General features: G+C 41.1%; 1 protein-coding gene across 1 annotated transcript in view; it reads left to right on the forward strand.

The window, feature by feature from the left end:
* Window positions 1–24,628, forward strand: part of Itga8 (integrin subunit alpha 8) — a 196,841-nt gene that overhangs the window by 161,001 nt on the left and 11,212 nt on the right. The window contains exons 26-28 of the mRNA XM_021155534.3: window positions 2,593–2,721; window positions 9,779–9,892; window positions 21,377–21,478. Coding sequence (XP_021011193.1) covers window positions 2,593–2,721; window positions 9,779–9,892; window positions 21,377–21,478 — 345 coding nt within the window. The remainder of the gene's footprint in view (window positions 1–2,592; window positions 2,722–9,778; window positions 9,893–21,376; window positions 21,479–24,628) is intronic.

Here is a 24,628-nt window from a genome sequence, read left to right on the forward strand (position 1 = left end):
TCCTCTCTCATCTTCAACTTCTCTCTGCAATACTTTTACAGAAAACAAAACAAAACAAAAAAACCAAACCAAAACAAACAAACAAACAAAAAAACATGTCCTCTGGCAGGTCCAGGACTAAATTTTTCTACGTGAAACATCCCTGTTTCTTTTTTTTTTTTGTGTCTTTGACCTCATCTCCTCTACCATCTGTTCCTTGGATCTTACAAACTTGGGACATTTCCTCCATTATCAAAATAAAAACTAAGCCAAATAGTTTTATCTTTTTCAAGAGTGGATTTCTTGCCCTTCCTTTTAATGTTTATTCCAACGACACCCATTGAAAATCAGTTTCTGTTTCCTTATTTGTTTGCTTGGTTGTTTCTTCTTCTTCTTCTTCTTCTTCTTCTTCTTCTTCTTCTTCTTCTTCTTCTTCTTCTTCTTCTTCTTCTTCTTCTTCTTCTTCTTCTTCTTCTTCCTCCTCCTCCTCCTCCTCCTCTTCCTCCTCCTCCTCTTCTTCTTCTTCTTCTTCTTCTTCTTCTTCTTCTTCTTCTTCTTCTTCTTCTTCTTCTTCTTCTTCTTCTTCTTCTTCTTCTTCTTCTTCTTCTTCTCTTTTTTTACGGGACCTCACAATGCAGCCCTGGTTACCTGAAATTATCTTTGTAGACTCGGGCATGGATGGAAAGAAACTTCTTTAACATGACTAAGGGACTCCATCTGATACCTTTCTAAACAATTGTTCACTTATCCAAATCCTCTTGATTGATTATAATTCAGTTTTCGCCTGCTGAGTCTCCCACTCAGGAAAGGACATGCAAAACTTCTTAGCTGAAATATCCAGTCAATGCGTCCCTTACCAGGTTTTCCTCCTATTCAGGATCTCTGTGACCTAGAGGCCCCTGTTTTGTTTGTTTGTTTGTTTTTGCTAATTTTCTTTACTGCTGGACTTTCCCATCTGACTTTTCCTGGTTAGATATGCTGTCTCCAGAGTTTCCTAGGAGCATGCCTGTGACTCTGAGCTTCTCACTTTATCTTTTCTAATGGAGACCACTAGTGGCAATTGGGCTAGTCCTGATGGTTACTTATAGGCCACAGAAGTCATGTGTGCCATGAGATGGATGTCATGGTACCCAGGGCTTCATGGTAGTGCAGTTCAGGAGTGGAAACCAGCTAAGACCTTGTAGAGCAGAAATCAAAGTGATCTTGGTGAGATGAATCTGGAGAAGCCAACAGATACAAAATCCAGCATGTCATGACCCTTGTCATCCTGAAGAGTTTGAATTCCATTGCTCTGTCTGGTAACGTCTTCTAGACAAGTGATTTTCAACCTGTGGGTTGCATACTCTATGGGATTACATATCAGATATCCTTTATATCAGATATTTGCATTACAATTCATAACAGTAGCAAAATTATAGTTATGAAGTAGCAATGAAATAATCTTATGGTTGAGGGTCACCACAGCCTGAGGAACTGTATTGAAGGATTATAGCATTAGGAAGGCTGAAAGCCACTGCTCTAGACCCTTAGATACACTGGGCATCACTGCTCTAGACCATGAGATACACTGAGCATCACTGTTTTATCTTTTGTGATACATCATGCATCTGTAATGCCAGAATTTCTTTTTTCATTCCAGACATGACTGTATTAGTGTTATCCCCATCACATACAGACAAGCCAAGAAAACAAAGGCTTAATATTCAGAGTGGAAGAGGGGGCAGGTTTCTATATTCAGTTGGTCATAGGTGTTTCCAATCTTTTGCCATTGTGACACAACACTGTGATCTACCAAGTATACACTTGAGAACTGCACAACCAAATTATAAAAGAAAAATAATCTTATAATGTTTTAAGTACATTTACTACTTCATCTCAGACTTCATTTATAGTTTTTCATGCAGCTTATGTCTGGTGAGCTGTAGGTTGGCCACACCTACAAGCAAATAACATCACTAGGGTATTGTTTTTAGGCAGAAGCTATGCTCAGCAGGGACATCAAGATAAAAGTCACCAGTTCTAGAATACAAACTAACGGTGGAAAGCACACTGTCCCGAAGCAGTGTATGCATTGATGTGTGCATCAGAAAACCCTTGCCATTAGGACACAACTCTACTTACAGGAACACTACACATGAGAATGGGAGCAGGGTCAAAATCATGATGACAATAGCCTGAAGACCATATCAAGTTATCCCCAACCCTTTCCAGACACCTCAGGGTTTATCTTTCCTCATAGAAGCCGCCTTGCTTTAGCCAGGTCTATCTTCATCATGGAGGGAAAGCAATGAGAGTAACTCATGTCTACAAAATCAGAGTCTTGGTTTCTACCCTTAATGGAGAAATTATTTTTCCTGAAAATCTCACTCTTGCAAGATAAAATTTCCACGAATGTGTTCTCCTGTGCTTCATGGATTCCTGTAACTGAAAAGTGGACAGGCTTGTGCTTGCTTTGTCAGCCTGAGTCATTTTGACGTTTGTGCTAATGGCAAAGCCCAACCTTTGTGAGCTCTCAGGTGAATCCAGTTCAATCACCCAGGGTTTGATGAGGAATTGAGGTGAAGAGAAAGATGAACACAGTTATGTGTGATGACTCCTGATTTCTCTCTACAGCCTGCTGCCTCCCCAGAGGATACCCCTGAGCTCAGTGCCTTCTTAAGAAATGCTACAATTCCCCATCTTGTCAGAAAGAGGGATGTGCCAGTGGTCCAGCTCCACAGACAGAGCCCTGCAAGAATACTGGTAAGCTGTCACCACATACACAGGACTGAAGGGAAACTTTGGATTAGATAGAATTTCAGGATACAAGGGGTTTTAGCATCAAGTTTGCTTTTAGCCTCCTTCAGTGCTCAGATCCACCTGACAGCTTGGAGCAGTATGGACTGTGGCAAGTGAAAGTGACTATTTTGTAAAAGATTTAAGAAGTATTTGTAATAAAACCTTTATATTCCTGTAAGCCTACCATGAAGGCCACTTCAGAGAAGTAGAGATGAAAAAAAAAAGTATGGCTGGGAATCCATTCAAGAACATGAAAGAACAATACAGGAGGATGGGCAGGAATAATAATACTCATATATGACATCACAATGAACTCCATTATTTTATAGATTAATTTTAAAAAATCAATTTTAAGTTATACAGGTTCAGTTGTTAGCCTACCCAGATACACTGATCTGTCTGTGTCAAATGAGTACTGAGAGCTCCACCCACCTAGTGTGTCTTTATGTTACACCTATCCCTGAATCTCATGGGGCGTGGCTTGTTCAAGAGGCAAGAACTGTGTACTCAAGGAAACAAAGTCAGCTCACAGTCCTCTGCACCTCCATGTTTGTTGAGGAACTACTTATGAGAACCAAGCTATAGAATCAGCCTACACTTGTCACCACGTGGATGGATAAAGGAAAGGTGGTAGCGTAGGCAATGCAGTACTGTATCACCCTGAAGAATGAAATCAAGTCATCTGCAGGAAAATCAGTGGAACTAAAGCACATCATAGTGAACAAAATTACTTCTACAGAAAGCAAAAAGTCATCTTTTGCTTTTCATATGTGATATATAGGATATAAAAAATAAAAAATAAAAGCTCACCAGAAATCCCATCAAGAATAGCAAGCCAGCAAACACCCAGGGACTTGGGTGATACACACTTATAATTCCAACACTTGGGAGATAGATGCAGAGAGAGATCAGGAGTTCTAGGTTATCTTTGGCTACATAGCAAGTACAAAGCCAGCCTAGGCTACATGAGGACCTGAAATTCAAGTAGTAAAGGAACTGCTGAAAAGGTGATGAAAAAAAAAAAAAGAAAGAAAAGGTGATGGATTAAGGCCTGGGGTAGTAAAGGAGGAGGGAGCTGGTAGGCAGATGAGACCAAAGGCATGCATGAGAAGTAAGAGTGAGAGCCATTACCATGTGCAATGAATATTCATCAACCTTAAAAAAATGAGGTAGCAAAAGGATGGGAAAAAAGCCCAGCAACCTTTTTTATTAGAAAATCTGTTGCTTTGTATTTGTATGTATTAGTCATACATACAAATACATACAACAAAATCTCCTTCTAGAAAAAGAAATAGTGAATTCAGGTTTTCTGGGCTGAAACAGGAGGGTCTTAGGACAGATGGGCTCTGGGGAAAGTAGCCTGATCTTAGTCAGGACTTTGCAGAACTGTCAGCATGAGTCAGCATTTTTTATGCAAGGCCCTTAATGCACTCCAGTGCCAGTTCTGATCTTATCCCCTCACAAGAATGTTTATCCTCTTTCCTGACCATGTAGCAAAGGCTCAAATCAATGTTCAATTCATAGGCAGTTCACAGACTAGATCTCTAAGGACAAGTCAACCACAGATACATTCTCAAATTCTGTAGACGTCAGAGACCACCAGAAATCTCATCCTCTTTTCAAGCATCCCAGAGTAGGGACTGTGCCTTGGCTAATGCAGAGGCTTCATTTCTCACACTGCACTGAAGAAGCCCAACCCAATGTTCATTATCCTGTGCTGATTCCAATTGAAGCTACAACCTAAGGCTAAGAGTTTCCTATCCAAAGTCACAAACAGAAAGGAGAGGAAGAGAGAGAGAGACAGAGAGAGAAAGATACAGACAGAGACAGAGATAGAGACAGAGACACAGAGAGATCTTCATCAGGAAGCTTCAGGACCAAGGAACATATGGGGAAGGATGGGAAAGATAGAACCTGAGCCCTGCTGAGCTCTACAGCAGTTTCCACAGGGGCAGCAGTTACTACCCTGACCAGGCAAGGGACCAGGAAAACCCTAAACTGATGTTGTTGTCCTTCACCCAGAAATACAGAATGACTACAAGACTACCCTGGGCACAGCAGTGTGCTGACTCCCAGGGCTGTTTCCCCACCTGTCCACCCGTCTAAAACACAAAGGATATGTGTGCTTTCCTCTGCACTGCCTCCCCTGGGTGCAGCTCAGCACCTGACTCATATGCTCAGTGACCATGTGAACAGCAGGTATGAATTCACTGAAGCACTAGTGGTAGCTTTTGGAGTCATATCTCAAATGCCCCGAGGATATCATTCCCTCCTGCTCCTCCTCTCAGTCCCTCACTCCTCTCAACTCTCAACCCAATTACAAAACCAACTACTGCACAAATTAAAAGATAATTTGAACCCTGACAAAATTCATTAGTCACCACATTCACTGAATTGAAAATATGATGTCTATCCTGGCAATACTTCAGTGAAGGCCATTGTTCCAGCCAGTCATAAAACTGATGTCACTCAAGGTAGCTAAAAAGAATGGATCTATGGCCAAGGATCTGGGTCTCTGAGTTTAGCATTTTCATAATGACCAAGCACAATACATAGCAACTTAGTGGAGGATATATTTCTGCTCACAGTTTTACTGATATGATTCACCACATGGTCTCTTGGCCTCATGTGCTTGAGTAGCACATCATGGTAGCAAGGCTTGTGGAGAAGAGATGTTCATGCCCTGGCCAGGACTCAGGGAATAGAGAGCACCAGTTCTCAGCTTGCTCTCTCCTTGCCCCTTTGATTGACCTTCAAATCACTCCTTGGAAATGGTATCCCAAGCATACCCACAGGAGTGCCCCATCAAATTTCCTAGGGAATTGCAAGTTTAGTCAAACTGACAGTAATGAATAACCACCACAGACCTCAGTTTACATGACTGAAAATTTAAAGGTAATAATTTGCAATTAGTAAAGGAGAGAATGGTGGAATCAATGACTGTTCATGATTGTTTGCTCCCTGTTGCAGGATATTTGATCACACCATGAATGCCAAGATTGTATTATTTACTAAAACAAACAAACAAACAAACAAAACAAAACAAAACAAAACAAAAAACAACATTTCTAGTTGTGGTGTGGCTCAGGCCTCACAGCTTTAATCCCTCTAGCTGCAATACAGATACACTCTTAGTATACAGCTTCAACCCCAAACAACAAAGGTAAAATTAGTTTGTAGAAGGAAGCACCATGTTTGAAAATGATGTCAAATTGAATGACAAAGTGACCAACCGCTGGGGGTGGGAAGGTAGGGAAAGGGAGGCAGTTTTACCTGGAGAGTTTTACAGAGACAGGCTGGATAGGAAACAAGCTAGACATGGGTGGAAACAAATGAGGCAAAGACTAGGAAGGAGCCAGAAGTTTAGAACAGATTGCCAAAGTTAGTATGAGGCCAAGCAGAGCAATTCAGGAGAGGCGAAGAGAGAGAAGCCAGATTGAATCAGTCAGCTTAGAGAGGAGTTTTGAGCCAGAACCTCTGAGTTGAACCAGCCAGCCAGATATCAGAAAGAACAAGAAAGGGTGAGATTATTCAGCAGTAAGTCTCAGAGACATTCTAGGCCTGGATAAGATTGTGCTGAGGCTAGAAACTTCCAGGACTAGATCTAGGTTAGCAGACCAGAGATAGCAAGCCTCGGAGACAACACATACATCAGGAGACGAAGCTACATTTACAGATCCTAACCAAAGTGGTGGAGAATTTACTGAATGTAAAGACCATCCTATCCCCTCAAACAAATTAGATAAACTCTGGGGGGGGGAGGGAGAGGGAGAGAGCACACAGAGAAGATTTCAACTAAAGAGGCTAGACTAGGGTACAACAGGGGCACAAGCTAGGGTCTGGAAAACCAACTGTACTGTTAGGTTATTTGCTTTATGAAAAAGATACATGTTCTTTTGGGTCCGGGGTGTTAAGTCCCAGGTGAACATCCCTGTCTGCAGACTCTGTTTCTTCCTGAGTTCTGAACTCTGACCAGCTCTTTGGGGGCCACAGTCTTGGTGGTCAGCAAAGACAGAGATAACACACATGAGTTCTGAAGAAAACAAACAAACAGGACTGCAAGTGGGGAACTGAGAAAAGTTGTGAATTGACTTCTTTTCTATTCCTATAGCTCTGTACTGACCCTGAGTTAATTTTTAAGGCATAGAAAAATAAATTTAAAAGCCTGATAATTCTAACCACTTAATTCAGTCTAATAAAGTAGGGCCACGGCATCCCCAATCACAGCACTAATATTCCAGAATATGATACTTGCCATGTGGGTACCCTAATAGTAATTACAAGCATCCACAGAGGATGGTAGGATAGCATGGACACTGTGGCCAGCTGCGATTCAATGGGACAAAGACTTCAGGAGGTAGAGTTTCAATTTGAGATGGTAAGTTCTGTGAGTAGATGGTAGCTATGACTGCACATCTGGCCTAGACTCCTAAAATGATGAGAGAGACTTGTAATTATGACTTAAAGCTGGGAAGATAGCTCACCCTGAAAAGTGGTTTCTTGGCAAGTGTGAGGCCCTGAGTTTGATCCTCAGAACCCAAGTAAAATAATCAAGTATGGTGGTGTAGATTGATCCCAGTACTGAGAAAACAGATAAGTTAGATGCCCCAGGCTCACTGCCCAGCCTAGCATCTTGATAAGTTTCAGGTCAGTGAGAGACATTGTCTCAACCTAGAAGATGGGCAGTGACTGAGGAATGACACCTGAGGTGACCTCTGGCCTACACATGCATATGTACACACATGCATGCGTGCTGGCACATACACGCACAGTGAGAGAGAGAGAGAGAGAGAGAGAGAGAGAGAGAGAGAGAGAGAGAGAGAGAGAGAGAGAGAGAGAGAGAGAGAATGATATACATCCATTTCTTCTTAAAGAAAAAGCACCTGAGATATAGGAGAGCAGCTTACAATGCTGAATGGCTTTAAAAGCCATGGTAGACAATCCATACATAGTCTTTTTTAGGCTAAATGAATAAAGCTGTATGCTGTCGCTACTGAAAGCTCACATCTACAGAACCCTATTATATACAGTAGAAATGAGAAGAGCCCATTAGAAACCCAATATCAGACTTCTGTGGAAGTAAACATTGGTAAAAACAAAATTCAAATCCCTCTCTCTATAAATATCTACTTATGCATGAATCTTGAGTAGAGGAAGGGTAGAGATATATAAATGGAATTCTCTTAGAATTTGTATGCATTTGTGTTGCAGGTCCAATTTCTTCCCTTCTGCTATTTCTTATTAAATATTTTACCATAAATTTCAACTTCTAAATATCATAAGAGCATTTTACTTGCAAATGATTGCCACACAGTCATTAGTACCTGGATCTGATTTCAAACTCATGTTACATTCTTCTTTCCTCTTATTGGTTCAAAAACTACAAACTATGCAACACCCACCCAGGTCCTTGAATCAAGACAACTCTGGGGAGAGGGTGATTATGCAAAGTTTATTCTAAAATCAAAAGCTAAAGAAGACCTCCTACAGTTTTTGTTTGGTTAAAACAAAGCACTTAATCCCATTCCTGATTAGGAATTTGTAAGTGCAAAATGCCAACATCCTGTATTGGGATCATAATTTCCAGTTTGCATTTTTTAAAAGACTCTATATCTCCAACATGGAAACATAATCTCCCAACTACATTCACCTTTGCCTCCATCGCCTTCGGGCTCCTGCTGCTTCTGTTATGATCGCCTCCCTCTCCTCCTCTGCAAACTTTTCTCTGTTTTCCTTAGTTACTCAACTTGCAACAAACAACCATGGATTTCTTTTCTGCATTTAATGCTACTGAACACCTCTGAACTATCACATCCCCCACTTGTCCTTTCCCCGCTGTTTTCCTACCTTTGGTTAACCCACCTAAGGGCCTTTTGAACCTCTTCACACTCTGTACCTGGAAATTCCATCTCCAACCTCCTGCTCTCCTCTGTAATAGACTCTACTCTTCCAGGGGGTCCTTCTTTGATTCTTCCATCTTATCTCCAGCGCAGTCAGAAAGGCATCCTTCTGCACATTACCCATGAAAAACTGACTATGCATATCCATGTATTCCCACACTCGGTATAGTAGTCATCTTTGCCAGTGCCCTGATCAAAACACCTTACAAAGCAATTTAAAGGAGGACATGCTTATTTGTGTACAATTTCAGGGGGGTTTCAGTGTGTCATGGTGGGGAAGACAGAGTACCAGAAGAAACTCTTTCTGGATTGTCTAGGGAGTGCATAGAAGTAAGTCCACATACATAATCAGCCATAAAGTAGACAATGCAGATTGAAACCAGAGGCATAACCTTGAAAATACTCCACTAGTGTTCTCTTCCCAACCAAGACCTACAAGCTAAAGGCTCTCCAGCCTCCCCAGAGAGTGTCACCTGCTAGAAAGCAAGTGTTCAAACATGTGAGCCTGTGGAAACCAGGATCCAATGAGAAGAGAAATTTGATAGTTACAAAGTCCTCATCATGAAAACTTTTCACATTGTGTGTCTTGTATTTTAAAGGGATCCCTTGTAAGATGGGTAAATGGCTGGCTTAACAGCAGATCAAGAATCAGCTCTATGATCAGGAAATGGATTGGACAAAAGCAAGAATGTTGGGGAACAATTACTTGTAAATGAGACAGTAACTGAGTCTTTGGGGAGACATGGACTCAAGGGCTTCCTCTGCAAAGTCTTCTAGGTTTTCCTAGTGCCTCTGCTATCTCTAAGAAATGTCTTGCCAAGCTCTGAGAGAGCGCTCACTGACTGCTACTGAAAGATGGAACCCTTAGAGAGGATCATGTCTTTAACTGTTGTTTATGATCCACTTTTACCACTCTATTACCAGGAAATTCAATGTCGCACCATTGCTAACTGTTCTTTGTCTCGTTTATCTCAATGAATGTGTTCTTTCCCTAGATTTCATGGAGCAAATTAGAGTTGCAGGCAAGGCGATATCTTCTGAGGAAAGAAAGTAATGTCAGCTTTGACTCTTTACTGCCATTCCAGGCACTAACGCTCTGCCTCTGCCTTTGCGTTTTGCAGAACTGTACCAACATTGACTGCTTGCAAATCTCTTGTGCAGTGGGTCGCCTGGGAGGAGGTGAAAGTGCAGTCCTAAAGGTCAGATCGAGATTGTGGGCCCACACGTTCCTCAAGGTAACAATGCCACTGATAGATACCTTACACACCACTCACCCAGAACCTCCCCAAAAGAGGAGCACCATGTGTAGGAATTTTTCATTTGCACATGCGTGTGTGAAGATGTGTTATTGATGTTATTGTGCATGTGTGTACACATACTTGTGAGTGCCCAACTCGCCAGCAAGAACGATGCCACAACAGGATCCTTCCGCACACGTTTATTGGGAGAGCTTGATTGCAGAGGCGAAAAGACCCCGAGCCCAGAACTGGTGCTGCTTATATAGGCCTAGGAGAGGCGTGTCTCACACCCAGATTGGTTATGCTTTCTACCTTATTTACATGCCCTGGGCAGGCAGTGACTCCGCAAAAACTCTACTGCACATGCGCACATTGGTTGTTTACCCAAACTTATGCATGGTGGCCAGCGGTAGCCAGTGCCACCTTGTAATGGCATATGTGGCTTCCCACACATACTGTCGGGAGACCAGAGGTCAATGTAGGGTGTCTTCTTCCATCATCCTCCAATGTACTTTGTGAGATAATCTGTCACTGAACCTAGAGCTCACTAACCTGGCTAAGCTGGCAGGCCACCTTTCCCCACAGTCCTTCACCACTGCCACAAGCATTGGCATGGCAGGCATGCACCACTCTACATGGCTTTTTCCGTGTGTGCTGGGAATCCAGGCTCAGGTTCTCATGCTTGTTCAGCAAGCAGGTTACTGACCGAGCCATTTCCCTAGCCCTGCTTTTTCATTTTTTTAATTTTGGAATTTTTTTCAAGTTTTAAATTTAAAGATTTTAATTTTTAAAATTTAAGAATTCAAATATTTTTAAAGGACATTTCTGTAGAAGAGACAAGCCAAGAGCAGTTGGTGAAGACACTGAAGGTAAATACAAACACAGATGTGTACATACACACACACACACACACACACACACACACACACACATACCCCACATCAAAACTCAATGGACTTCCTTGCTACATAGGCAAAGCAGCAAGCAATTTTCAAATTCAAAAGATCTAAACTCTGCTGAGATGTTGGCCTGGCTAGAGCCTGTATTGTACTGCTGCCCTCTAAGAGAAAATTTCTAGAACAATCTTCGGATTTCACTCCCTGGTCACCTCTTCCAGCAGAGGAAAAAAGTTTAACTTTCCTGAGTCCGTGATAGTAAGAGAAAAGACTTGGTGCACTGCTGGATGGTCAGGCAGGGGACAGAGTAGGGCCAGTGTGGAGAGTGGGGATACAATCCTACATCCTGAAAGCTGAACAAACAGAACCAAATAGAAATAGCAAGATTATTCTAAAAGTTCCTTTTCGACAGCAGCCATGCAGGGCAGGTCTAACCAGTCAATAGTAGTGTTTGAACCTTTTCAATTTGAAGATTGCTCACTGCTTTGCCTGACTGTGCAGTGGGAAAGTCCATTGAGCGTTGAGGCAGGGAGAGAGTTCTGTGTGCACGTGTGTCTGTGTGAACACAAACAAGTTGAAGTGGAGTCTTCCCCAATTGAGCTCCTCCTTAATTTGTTGAGGTAGGATCTGTTGCTGAACCCAGAGCTCTTGAATCCCAGCTAAGCTTATCTTCTCAGCAGCTCTGGGGATGCCCTGTCTCTGCCTCTCAGGTCCTGGGATTACAGATAACCACCACACCTGCCTGGCTTTTATATGTGGAGTGAATGTGAGCTTTCACGCTTGCACAGCAAGTGCTGTGTGTCTCCTTACAGCAGGAAAATGAAATTCAATTAAATGATACTGCTGTGTTATGATCTTACTGTTTGGGAAAGTTGTAAATCAGTCTAATCTTGCTCATACTTTACCTCCTAAACTAGGCAGATATTTATCTGCCTCATGTGACAAAGAAAATCCTTTTGTCTAGCTATTAATATAGAATTTAGGGTCTCTGAATTTTCACCTATTCAATTACTTAAAAACACTTGGATAATCCCACTAGTCCCTAATTTTTATTATAAGACAAACAAACAAGAAGTACATTTATTCCACTTTCAATGCATCTTATTTAACCCTCAAATCTTTCTCAGGTCACAACCATTATAAACAGCAGATTACACATGAACCAACTGTAGTTCAGAGAGACTAAATCATTCAGGTGCTTCAGCCTTACAAGTTTAAGCCAGTGTTCTTCAACACTGCCCAGCACTACAGAGGCTGAGGCAGGAAGATGGTGTTTTGAGGCCAACAGTGAGAAGAATAGTCTGATCCAAACCACAAAGACCCTGCACCAAAAAAAAAAAAAAAAAATTAAATCCTATCTGAAAAAAATCAAAGCCTAAAGGTATATAGCTCAGTGATAGGGCACTGATGTAGTGTAAACATGGATGTGGGTTCACACACACACACACACACACACACACACTAGCTCAGTGATAGGGCACTGATGTAGTGTAAGAAAGGATGTAGGTTCACACACACACACCCTACCACACCACATACACATATACCGATATGCACACATATGCACACACACACTAACATAGACACACACACACACTCTACCACACACCCCCACACATACCAACATACATACACATCACATGTACACACACATTAACATAGATACACACATACAACACATACCACACACTCACACACACCATCATACCACACACCATACACATACATACCACACACAACATATACATATCACACAAAACCACACATACACACATATACACAAACCACACACATGTACATACACTACCATATACCATATATACACACACAAACACACACATCACCACCACCACCACCACATACCATATGTACTACACACATGAGCACACATACCATTACATACCATACACCACACACACACATACACCACACTACGTACCACATATTACATACCACACCATACACACACACACATACATATACACACATACCATCACCAGAACTACATATCATACACCACACACACACACACAAACATACACACCACACATCTACACACATACCATAACCAGCACCACATACCACACATACACACCATACCCCCTACAACACTGCACCTACCACATACCCCCCCACACACACACCACAAACCATCAGAATGTCTAAGCCAATGTAGAAAGATATAGGTCCTTCTAGGGGCACTGAAGGAGAGTTACCCTCTACCTCCTCCTATTCTTGGCCTCCGTTGGTTTGTGAGCATCATTCCGACCTTAGCTGCTGCTATATCACCTCACCCAGGCCTTGTGTCTTCCTTCTCTTGTCTTTCGAGAATGATACAGTAGTGTATAAGGGTCTGTCTGTGTATACAAGCATGCGTGTTTGCATGTGTGTGCACATGCATATGCAGTCTAGAGGTAGAGGTCAGGTGTCTCCCGTTATGCCTCTTCTCCTTACCTTTTGAGATAGGGTCTTCTGCTGAACTCATGATGGGCTAGCCTGCAGACCATGAACCCAGAACTCACTGATGGACTAGCCTAGACATCAACAAGCTCAGAGAATCTACCTGCCTCTACCCCCACCCACCCCACAGGCTAGAATATAGATATACATAACCACAGCTACATTTTTAACATAGATGATTTTTAACATAGATCTTAACTCAGGTCTTCAAGCTAACAAGGCAGGCATTGTGCCACCTGAACCACCTCAGCTCTCTTTTCTCTTTAAGGACACTATCCTTCGATTTATAGCCCACCCAAAACACTATGTCATCTCAAACTTGAACTAGAGTCTACAGGAATCTTGATTCTAAGTAAAGTCATGTCTAAGTAAAGTCCTGTGGCCATGGACTTGCAGGGAGGATGGTCAGCACGCTACAATCTGCAGTGTTACTCCCTTCCTAGCAACCTCTGCTAGTCCACCTTGCTACTGTGTAATGCCTTAGCTAATATGCTTCTTAAAACACTTTTTCTAACCTTAGTGTTTAGGAGAATTAATTAATGAGGGTTTAAGACATTTATTCTGATTTTTCTTTTTTTCTGCTCATTTGATCCTGTTTTATCAACTCTCAGATATATAATCACTAATCTTGGGCAAAAGTTGTAATTAGAGGCAAGCCAATGGAGAATTCTCTTTTCACTCTTGGTAAACATCGGCCAAAGTATCTATGAGAACATGTGGGAAGCATGTTTATGGATTTCATAGACAGATTCATGTCTGGTAACTACCTATGAGCCAAATGCTCTGTAAGAATCCAAGTCCACATATTAAAAACAATTCTACGATTGATGTTCCTCATTTAGACTAGTATCTGTATTCAGTCTTCAGGGTTATGGGGTCAGGAGGCCCTAGCCCAATTCCATGCTGAACTGGCTGTGTTCAAATGAGCTTTCATGGGTCTGAATTCCCTCCTGCATGAGATGAAAGGATTGGACAAAAGTCTCCTTTCTTTCCTGAAAATTCAGTGATATATGGGCAACTCATATGGAACCTCTCCTAATAAGTTATTTATGATGTTTATTCTACTTAGCTGAAGTCAGCAATAACTCTGTGCTTTATTAATGGCCTCCTTTTCTATTGTGTTGATACTTTGGTTGACTCAGAACAGACTATGTCAGAATGGCTCTCTCTAAACATTAAGGAACAAGCAGCCTTTCCAGAGAGGCCTGCCTGTCCACAAGAGCCAGGGTCCTATTGAATGATGACTATGCAACTAGGCATGAGGATAAATGCTCATGTGTGAATTTCTTAATCCTTAAAGCAAACCTGTGGGATACATACGGTTATTATCAACTATGGTTTACAGGGGAGCAACCAGAGACACAGAGGTTAAGTAGCCTTCCCAGGGTCACATAGCTGGTAAGAGGAGGAGTCTGGAAGCTTTAGCCTGGCGTGTATCACTAGGTTAGAGTGCTGAGCCAAGATCACCTCATGATACTCACCCACTAGAGATTTCAGGTCATGATCAAATGGCACAGACTGCAAACCTGAAACCCCAGTAGTCTAGGTGATTCTGTAGTAACCACAATATAGAGATTTTTTTTCCCCTTAAGACTTATAGAGCCTTTCTACTGTGTTACTGAATTAGATATTGCCTATTATTTCAGAATTCAGGAAGGAAGACACTGGCTAGCTTGAGACAAGAGCTCACAGCCTAGGCTGGCCTCGAACTCATAATCCTCCTGCCTCTGCTTCCTGAAACTGGGATTATAGGCACATGCCACCCCCATACCTATGATAAATAAAAGATAATTCTTGGGTTGTACTGATTAGCAGAACAGTAATAATAACAAACTTTGGACTCAGACCCACTAAGCCTTATGTTCCTTTTCATTTCCTCTGCCAAAAGAGACTACGAGTGTGCCATACCTCCTTTGAGGCAGGTAACTCTGGTCAAAGACAGTCACATGTTTTCTATTGCCTTAGGGACATTAGACAATTTTCTTTCTACTTTATAGTTGAAATACACAAGCAGGCATGTACATCAAAGGACTTTGCGAAACAGTTTACACATGTACAACCTATCTCAGAGAATGCCACACACAGATCTCTGCAGAATTAGCTCAGCCTATTCATCCCCTTGCCTTGGGAGAAAGTTTTCAAAAATAAAATTTTACATTAAAGTGTCAGATGGTTTCTTGAAAAGTCTTTCAAAATTTTAGAACTTTAGATAAGAGAGAAACATGAAAAAAAATCCCAAAAAGGCAGTTTCAATAAAAATTTTATTTTCCCTGCATAATTTTGAAAATGTGATTATTAGTCTTTATGATAAATTGCCACTCTAGACTTTTATCATTTAACTACTTTTCTGACATGCATATGTGAATACTAATTTCTTTAAAGGCTGAGCCACAAAAAAAATAAAATGGCCCATTTTTTAAAAATACTTTCAAATGGCACATGTTTGAAAATAATTGGCCTTTTCAAATCAGACTGCCCTTTTAATAGATAATACTGGTATTCCTGGAGTCAAAACTTCCCCAAGTGACTACACAAAGTTTCAAGTGAAGAACCCAGAAGATGACCCTGCCACTTGCATCTTGCATAGCATAGGACTGCCAGAGTTACACTGCCTGTTTGCTATTACTTCTTATCTGAGAGTTGGACGAGAAGTGCCTTAGGGAATTCCCAAGCCCATGTGGTCCAAATGAAAAGTGTAGATTCCTCCTGTCACTCTGATCATTGCATCCTCCCAAAATGAGAGAGAAGGGCTGTTGGATGAAACAGGACCTGTCATCACAGCACTGTAACTGGGGAGGGGGTGAGAATTTTAAAGTACCTGCTTTGGCCTGGTGTATAGAATTCTATCCCAGTGTGAGGGCCATAGAGATGAGATCATAGCTTCTTTCTCCTATAGAGAAGACCTAGCTGCAGAGATGGCTCAGTGATCAGGAGTGGTGGCTGCCCTTGCAGAGGATCTGAAGTCAGTTCCCAGCACTCACATGGTGGCTCACAATGGTCTATGACTCTAGTCCAGAGAATCCAATGACCTCCTCTAGACTCTACAGGAACGTGTGTGTGTGCGTGTGCGTGTGCGTGTGTGCGTGCAGACACTGATATATACATAAAAGAAAAGAAAATCTTAAAGAAAAAGAAGACACAGTGTGTCTGAAGGAAATTACCAGTGACTGAGAGGCTGTTTAAACAACAGTTAAACAGAGGAGTCAGACTAGAAAGTATACCAACACTCTGAATCCCGTCTAGAAGAAGGAGGTCACTGTAAAGCTAAAAATTTAGAACAAGTCACTTCATACATACCCGCACATGCACACACACCTGTAGCCACAATGGCTGTACTTCCTACAGTTTCTGCTTATTAGCCTCATGGAAGCCTGATGCCAAAGAGGAGTGCACTATCTTATAGAAACATATAGTTAGAGGTATACATGTAGAGATACATTTATATAATTATATTTAGGTATATACATCTGCTTCTGTGTGTGCATGTTTATATATTCATTTTTTTAAGTAGTTTCATCACATAATCTATAAAGGGATAATGCTTTCTGCTTCCCCTACACAGGCTAGAAATCTGAATTTGACAGACAGTCAGGATTTGCCACACAAGGCTTTTTTTCTCTCCCTGTGGTAGACATGCAAACTGGTCAGAAAAGGATTCTACTTAGCTTACTACTAAATGACACCTTATTCTGTTGAGCATCGCTCAGAATGAAACCTTCTTTACTGTTGAAAGTTTCACCAAGAGTTGCTCAGAAATCCCAGGAGCTTGGATTCTGGAAACTAGTGAATATTTAAATGTAAAATGAGTGTGTGCTTAAAAATAACAACTGAGCTGAACATGGAAGCATACATCTTGACTTTCAACACTTGGACAATAGAAGCAGAAAGATGGTAACTTCAAAACCAGCTTGAGCTACATTGAGAGTTCAAGGCAAGCTGAAGCTACATTGAGAGTTTAAGGCCAGCTGGAGCTACATTGAGAGTCCTTTCTCAAATAACATCATTATCATCAGTCTTGAGAAGGAATTAAGCCGTTCAAAGACGAGTCAGAAAATGCTCTTGATATTGGCAAATGCTTAAGTATTTATCAAGCTCAGAAGCCTCCTCTCCCATGTATTGCCAACACTGTTAGTACCATAAGGAAACCATAATGAGGAAGTACCCACTAGCTGGTTAGGAAGACAGCTCAGTCCATAGAGTGTCTACTGCAGTAGTGCAAGGACCTAATTTTGATCCCCCCAAAACCCAAGTCAAAAGCAGGGCAGGGCAGTATGCTCTGATAATTCTACCACTGAGATTCAGGTATATCCTCGAGTCACACTGGGCAGCCATAATATCCTATGGATGAGCCCCAGGTCCTAGGAGACCCTGTTCAAAAAACAAGGTAGACAGACTCTAAGAGAAAAAAACACCAAGATGGACATTGTCACACATGCACGCACACAGGTGCTTACAGTGAGTCCAAAGGTACTGCATAGTTTGTAGTTCATTATATTTCTATGGAGTAGACCTTCCATTTTGTACCATTAGTTTGGGGAAAAAAGAGCAGTCATGTATCATTGTTACCTTGAAGAGACAGGTTTACAAGAGGCATTGTTGCTATGCAAACAGCATACAGCACACTCACTCAGGTAGCCATGGTGCCATTAGGTGATATAACCTGGAGAGCTCCTATTGTGTTTGCGATCTGTTGTCCAGACATCGTTTCATGGATCACAACGGTAAAATAGGGAAACAAACAAAAAATTATGAGCCACAACATAAAACTTAGAAAATCAAATATAAAGGTTATGATATAATATAATACCACACTTCAAATACAGTTTCACTGCAGACAGATTCAGAACTTCTGACAAGGATCTCAGGAATTCTCAAGGACCCAGAAAACCCCTGTGGATTGTGAACCAACAGAAATGACAGTGAAGGTAGGAAATAGATGAAAACTCAGATAGCTTCTTGGTTAGTGGCCGGATGCTGTGTCCACCTTTCCCCATCAGTGCTGGGGTCCCATCCAGCTTGAACCTGCATAGGTCTTGTGCCCAAGTCTCTGAGAGTCTGTGAATGCATCAGTCCTGTTGTGTCAGGAGAGACCATCACACCCATCTTTAGTGCACTGAGAAACTCTTATTGCTAAATGCAGACTCAGTAAGAGGAAAAAAAAAAAAGCTTTCAGCTAGAATCAATGCAGAGATGCAGTTCTTGCTAAATTTGTTTAATGAGGATGTGGCTTCCAGAATAGAAATTCAATTTTCTACCCATTATTTTTTATTAAACGCGCACATTAATAACACTTTGGGTCTTTTGAGACTTTGTTTGGTTATGTTTATTTTTAGATTTATTTTTATTATTTTATATGTATGAGTGTTCTTTCAAGTATGTCTGTACACCATATCTGCTGGTACCCAAGGAGATGGTGATGTGGGTACTGGGAATTGAACCAGGGTCCCATGTAACAAGTGCTCTTAACCACTGAGCCTAATCTACACTCACTCTGTAATCCAAGATTATTTCTGATTCACAGCAATCTTCCTGCCTCATCCTCTCATGTCCTGAGATTCTAAATAGGAGCCAACATACCCAACTAAAACTAGTCCTTGTGGGTTTGTGTGTGTGTGTGTGTGTGTGTGTGTCTTTTGTTGTTGTTGTTGGTTTGTTTTGTTTATTATTTTGTTTTGTTTTGTTTTATTTTTTTGTTTGTTTTTTTGGTTTGGTTGCTTTCCAGTACCAAGGATTGAACCAAGAGCTTTGCTTTGTTGTTTTGAAACAAGGTCCTATGTAGCCTAGGCTGGTACACCAGCCTCAGACTCTTAAGTAGCAGAAACTGGCCTTGAATTCCATATCCTCCTGCCTCCCAAGTGCTAGGATCATAGGCGTGCACCACCCCCTATTCCCAGCTCAGAAATCATCTTCACTGAAAGCTGTCCTGGTTGGATTTTTGGCACATGAAAACTACTAGAATTATCTAAGAGGAGGAACCTCCGTTGAGAAAGTGTCCCATAAGATTGCCTGTAGGTGAGTCTGTGGAGACATTTCTTAATTAATGATTAATGTGGGTGGGCTCAGCTTACTGTGGGAGGTGCCTCCCTGACCAAGCTGAACAAGAGATGAGGTGTAAGCCAGTCAGCAGTGATCTTCTAAGGCTTTTGCTTTGGTTCTGACTTCCGGGTTCCTGCCTTGAGTTTCTGCCTTGACTTCACTCCATGATGGAGTGTGACCTTCAAGTTATAAGATGAAAAACACCCTTTCTTTCCTGAGTTGCTTTAGGTTTGATGTGATATCATGGCAATAGAAACCCTGACTGAAGCAAAGGTTTAGAGGCAAGGATACCCATGCATATGGGGGTGACAATTCTTCCCCGTAGAATCTTATTAATAGCCTGTGTGGTGACTCATGTCTGAGGCTGAAATAGTGGGAATATCATCAATTTGAGGCTAAACTAAGCTACAGCAAGAGCTCATGGTAAACTTTGGCTACAGAAGGAGATTCAGTCTCAAGCCAAAACAAAGTCACAGAATCTCATTACTGGAGCACTTCTTTTGTGAGTAAATGAGATTGAAATCACCAAGTACTAGCAAGTATTTCCACATTTTTAGACAGTACCAACACATACATTAAAAATCCAGCTTTCAGTTTGAATGGAAATGACAGTTAAGGATAGGTCATTGAAGAATGCCATCCTGAACATATTTCTGTTCAGATAGAGTTATTTACCCCTGGACAATTAGAAAGAAAAGGCAAAGATAAATTTACTTTAAATACATGAAAGGTGCATTTATGGCCTGTGCTTATCATGTACAAAAAGTAGGGTTCATTAGGGGCAGAAAAATTCAGTCATAGGGGAAGCTTAACTCATAAAAGATGTTTGAACAAAATTTTTACTATCCAAATGTTAGACTGGTTCTAAAAGGCACAACACTGGATTATTGGCAGGGATGTGCTGGTAACTAGGTGAGGTACTGGAACACTGATATCAGGGAGGAATCAAAGGGCTCTGTGGTTCCACAGTATAAATGTTCCTACCATGGTTAGTTTTAGTGTGTCAGCACCATGTTAGGAAATATGGACTCTGGGAAGAGATGCCCAAGTGCAGATATAAGTAATGGATTATTGGTAATAGGAAAATGTAAAGATGAAATAGATATAAGGAATAGTAGGAGCATTGGTAATAATAAAATATAATTATACAGAATTCAGTCTTGACTGTTATATTTTATAAATACAAATTATTTTGTATAATTTAATTTTAATAGCATTTTATTTATTTTGATTTTTTTGTACAGCTGTACAGTGTATCTTGATCATATCTACCTGCTACTTTCCATCCAATTGCCCAGAAATTTTCCCCACACAGGTCCCTTCCACTTCATGGCTTATGTCATTTATTTGTTTATTGGTTGGTTGGTTGGTTAATTATGCTGTAATTTAACAGCTGACCTCAAGGGTTCTGAAATCTTGGCCACTGGCTCTCAGGAGCATTCCAGTTCCTACAACTGGCATATATAGTAGAGAGAAGGCAGAGACTGCTAAACACCTTCAAGTGCACAGGAAGGCCTCCAGGCACCTACAGCTTCAGTAGCTCTCAGGCCAAGCAGCCCTGCACTGGGTCATTGTCTGTGTGAATAAAATGTGAAACATTCTTTTGTAAGCTGTCACCAGGGTCTTCTCTAAAACACTTTTCTCTTTCAAATAACGTGCATCTGTAATCTCTGAGGGTCCTTCTTCCTTTCACCAGCAATAACTCCAGAGAATCCTTGAGCTTATTTCTTTTGGAGCCTAAATTTCCTGGAGCAGGGGTCCTCTTAAACTTAGGCACAATATTTTTCTAACAAAACATATCCTAACTGGGCATGGTGGTACATGCCTTAAATCTGTGTGTGTGTGTGTGTGTTTAACATATACTACATAAAAATATGATTTATATTTATTATATATGGATGGATGGACAAATAAATGATGAATGGATGGACATACAGAGGGAAGAGTAGATGGATGGATAACATAACAGAAAAACAGAATAAAAGAATGAAATGTTGCACTGGACATAGAAAATGCTGAAAATAACTGAGTACATAGACATAGAAAATTTAAAAAGGACATACATTTAAGTAAACAATTTTACTTTCAGAGAAAGAATGATCATTATGCTCTTGCATCCCTGGTGTCCTTTGAAGTCAAGAAGATGCCGTATAAAGAACAGCCAGCAAAGCTGCCAGCGGGGAGCACAGCGGTGAGTGAGCACCTCTGTAAAAGTCATAGATACAGTAATAGAATTAACAGTGTTTCTAAAGCACTGCCCAGCTTGAGCTTAGTTTAACCTTTACATGGATGGCTTAGAGAACCTTTCTCCTCTTTATCCCACCATTTCCTCTTTTGTTCTAGAAATTCCCCAGTGGCTTTTGATTTAGTTATTAATTTTCATCTAAGTGTCTACATTAAAAGTTACAGGTGTTGGACTCACACTACACGGCACTTTTAAAGTCCATTGTTCTGTTTCCAAGAAACACATTGCAATAGAAACAGAAGCCGTAACAAAACCACACTGATTCTTTAATTTTGGTAGCATAATGGTGAGTCTAGTAGGGAATGAGGAAACTTCCCTAGACTGGCTGCAAACTTAGAATCCTCTGTCCTTTACACATCAAGAACAATTCTGAGCTTAAGGGTGGAGGAAATATGAGCTTTTGAAAATCAAGACTGTTAAATATCACTGAACTTCATAGCTTCTGCAGAACAACTTTTGACATCTTCAGGAGTATGTTAAACCCAGGCAGAGAGAAGGGCATAGCTGAGAGAAAATGGATAGGCTAGCTAACAGAACTCTGCCTTTCTGGTTACTTACAAAGATCTGAAAAACTCACCTCTCTTCAAGACAATATTAAAGCCAGGCATGGTGGCACGCACCTTTAATCCCAGCACTTGGGAAACAGGCAGACAACTCTGAGTTAGAAGCCAGCCTGGTCTACATAGGGAGTTCCAGGACCGCAAGCCATACAGAGTGAGACCCTTTCTCAAGAAAGCAAACAGCAACAACAACAACAAAGCAAAAACAATATTAAAGTTCTAAGCCCCATCTCTTAGTTATCAGTGGATATTTTCAACCCCCAACTTGAAGTCTGGGTCCCTAGACCTTTGTTATTCCAAACGTAGTTTGTAAATAGCCAGGATCCTGGCCATCTCCTGGGAGCTAATTAGAAATACAGCTTCACACTTCACTCCACAGCTATTACGTTATTGGGACATCCACAGTCAGGTTTGTGAAGTGCTCCTTTAGAATGTATGAAGTTGATGCCTTTGCTTTCCAATTCCTGCCCAGATTTTCCATTTCACTGTAATGGGTCATCTTCCTGGCCTAATTGGCCTTTGGTAATTGAAATTGTGGGTTGAAGAAGTAGTTGAGTCAGTAAATTGATTCCCTTGTAAGCATGAGTCCAGTATCTGAAAGCCATGATTTATTTGTTTGTTTGTTTGTTTGTTGTTTTTAATGAAGGGAACTGGAGAGATTGTGCAGTGGTTGAGAGAGCTGGCTGCTTTCCCAAAGGACCTGAGTTTGATTCTCAGCACCCACATGATTACAGATACACATTTTGTTATGTCTGGACAGCGGCTCACATGTCTGGGTGTCTGGGTTCTAGTCTGGAAAGGCATCTTGGAAACCTGGAAGAGAAGAGGGAGCTAGGCGGACGAGAGAAAGATAAAGCTAAGACAAAATTCTGATCAAAGCTCAATTTTACTAATTTGTGCACCCAGTTATGAAGGAGGGGAAGGGGCCCGATTCCCGCCAAATCATCTTGGAGTAAGGTTGCAGGTGAACATGTGATAGCTCCAGAACAGCTAGGAGGCAGGCAGTGGAAGTGGCAGGACGATAGGGTGGCAAGCTCCACCCTGATGCTCTCTAACACTGAAACCTGAGCAAACAGGTTTCAGGCTGGGGAGGGGAGGTTACACATCTGTCTATCTGTATCCCCCAATCCAGGGAATCTGATGCCCTCTTCTGGTTTCTGTGGGCACCAGGCATGCATACAGTGCACAGTCATACATGCAGGCAAAACATCCATACACATGAAGTATAAAATAAAATAAAATAAAATAAAATAAAATAAAATAAAATAAGATGAGGCTCAGGGCTTTATAGTGCTCACCTCTGCTCCCAGTGCTAGCTAGGGAGCTAGGAACAAGCTCACAGGCCTCAGGCTCCCTCTCTAGCTGCCTTGCCTACTTTACCAGTTCTAAGCCAGTGAATAAACCTATCTCAAAACAAAACTAAAATAAAAACACATGGACTATGTCCAAAGAATAGCACCTGAAGTTGCTCTTTGTCTCCACATACATGCACAGGCATATGCAGATGTACACAGATAGACACACACATGTATCTATGCACATAGACACACCAAAAAATTAAATAAATTATTTATTGATTATTCAATCAGTCTCAACTTGGAGTATATGCTTAGAATCATTACTCATGTAACGTTAAATATATGTAGAAATGCATATATTCTGAGACTTCACTTCATGTGACTGGATTAAAGAGATGTAGGGTGGAGCCCTGGACTCTGTTTTAAAAAATATACAAGAGGAGATTCCTCAGGGGGGAGCCAAGTTTGAGAAATTTAACATGACAGATCACCAAGAAGAAAAACTAAGGTTTGGGGGCCCTTCCTCAATCTAATTAGAAACCGTATCTATCATACTGAACTGATAAGATAATTAAAAAAATTATATAACCAAAGTTTTAGGAGTTTGTCAGGGATAATCAAGTCTCGAGACTCAATAAACATCAGTAAACATCCCCAAATATTTTATCTCCTCTGGCTAAGTCTAGGAAGCCCACACTGGAAATGACAATAAAGATTTGAGCAATGTATTTTAAAACCAGCATGGCCACATCTTTCTTCATTTAAATTGCCTCTCTTTCTCTCACAAGTTGTCTGCTATAGCCTGGATTTATGTTCAAGCCAGAAAACAGAGGCTTAGGATTTTAATACAGAGTGTTCATCCAAAGAGGTTCAAAGACTTGCAGCTCTTGAGGAGATAAATCCAGACCCCTTTGTTTTTCTTGGAGCACGTGTTTCATAACAGAAACACATGTTCCAGTGGATTCCATCAACAGCATCGCATCTTTCAGGGATGGCCACAGGTGACAGCCTGCTGTTCTCAACTCATGTCAAAAGATCCATGAAATGATCAAATAAAAGCATGCTTCCTCCTGTTACCATCTTGAAAATGAAAAAAAAAAAAGACCCCTTATCTGATGGCCATGATTTACTGCATCATTTAGATTGAGGTTATTGGAAAAAAACATTTAGGAAAGGAAATGCCTTCAAATCTCCGAATATCTGATTTACAGGAGAAGATCACACTGGTACAAAGCTAG

Source organism: Mus caroli, unplaced genomic scaffold (genome assembly GCF_978045245.1).
Source record: "Mus caroli unplaced genomic scaffold, Mus_caroli_1 scaffold_2, whole genome shotgun sequence".
In the NCBI taxonomy this organism is placed as follows: Eukaryota; Metazoa; Chordata; class Mammalia; order Rodentia; family Muridae; genus Mus; species Mus caroli.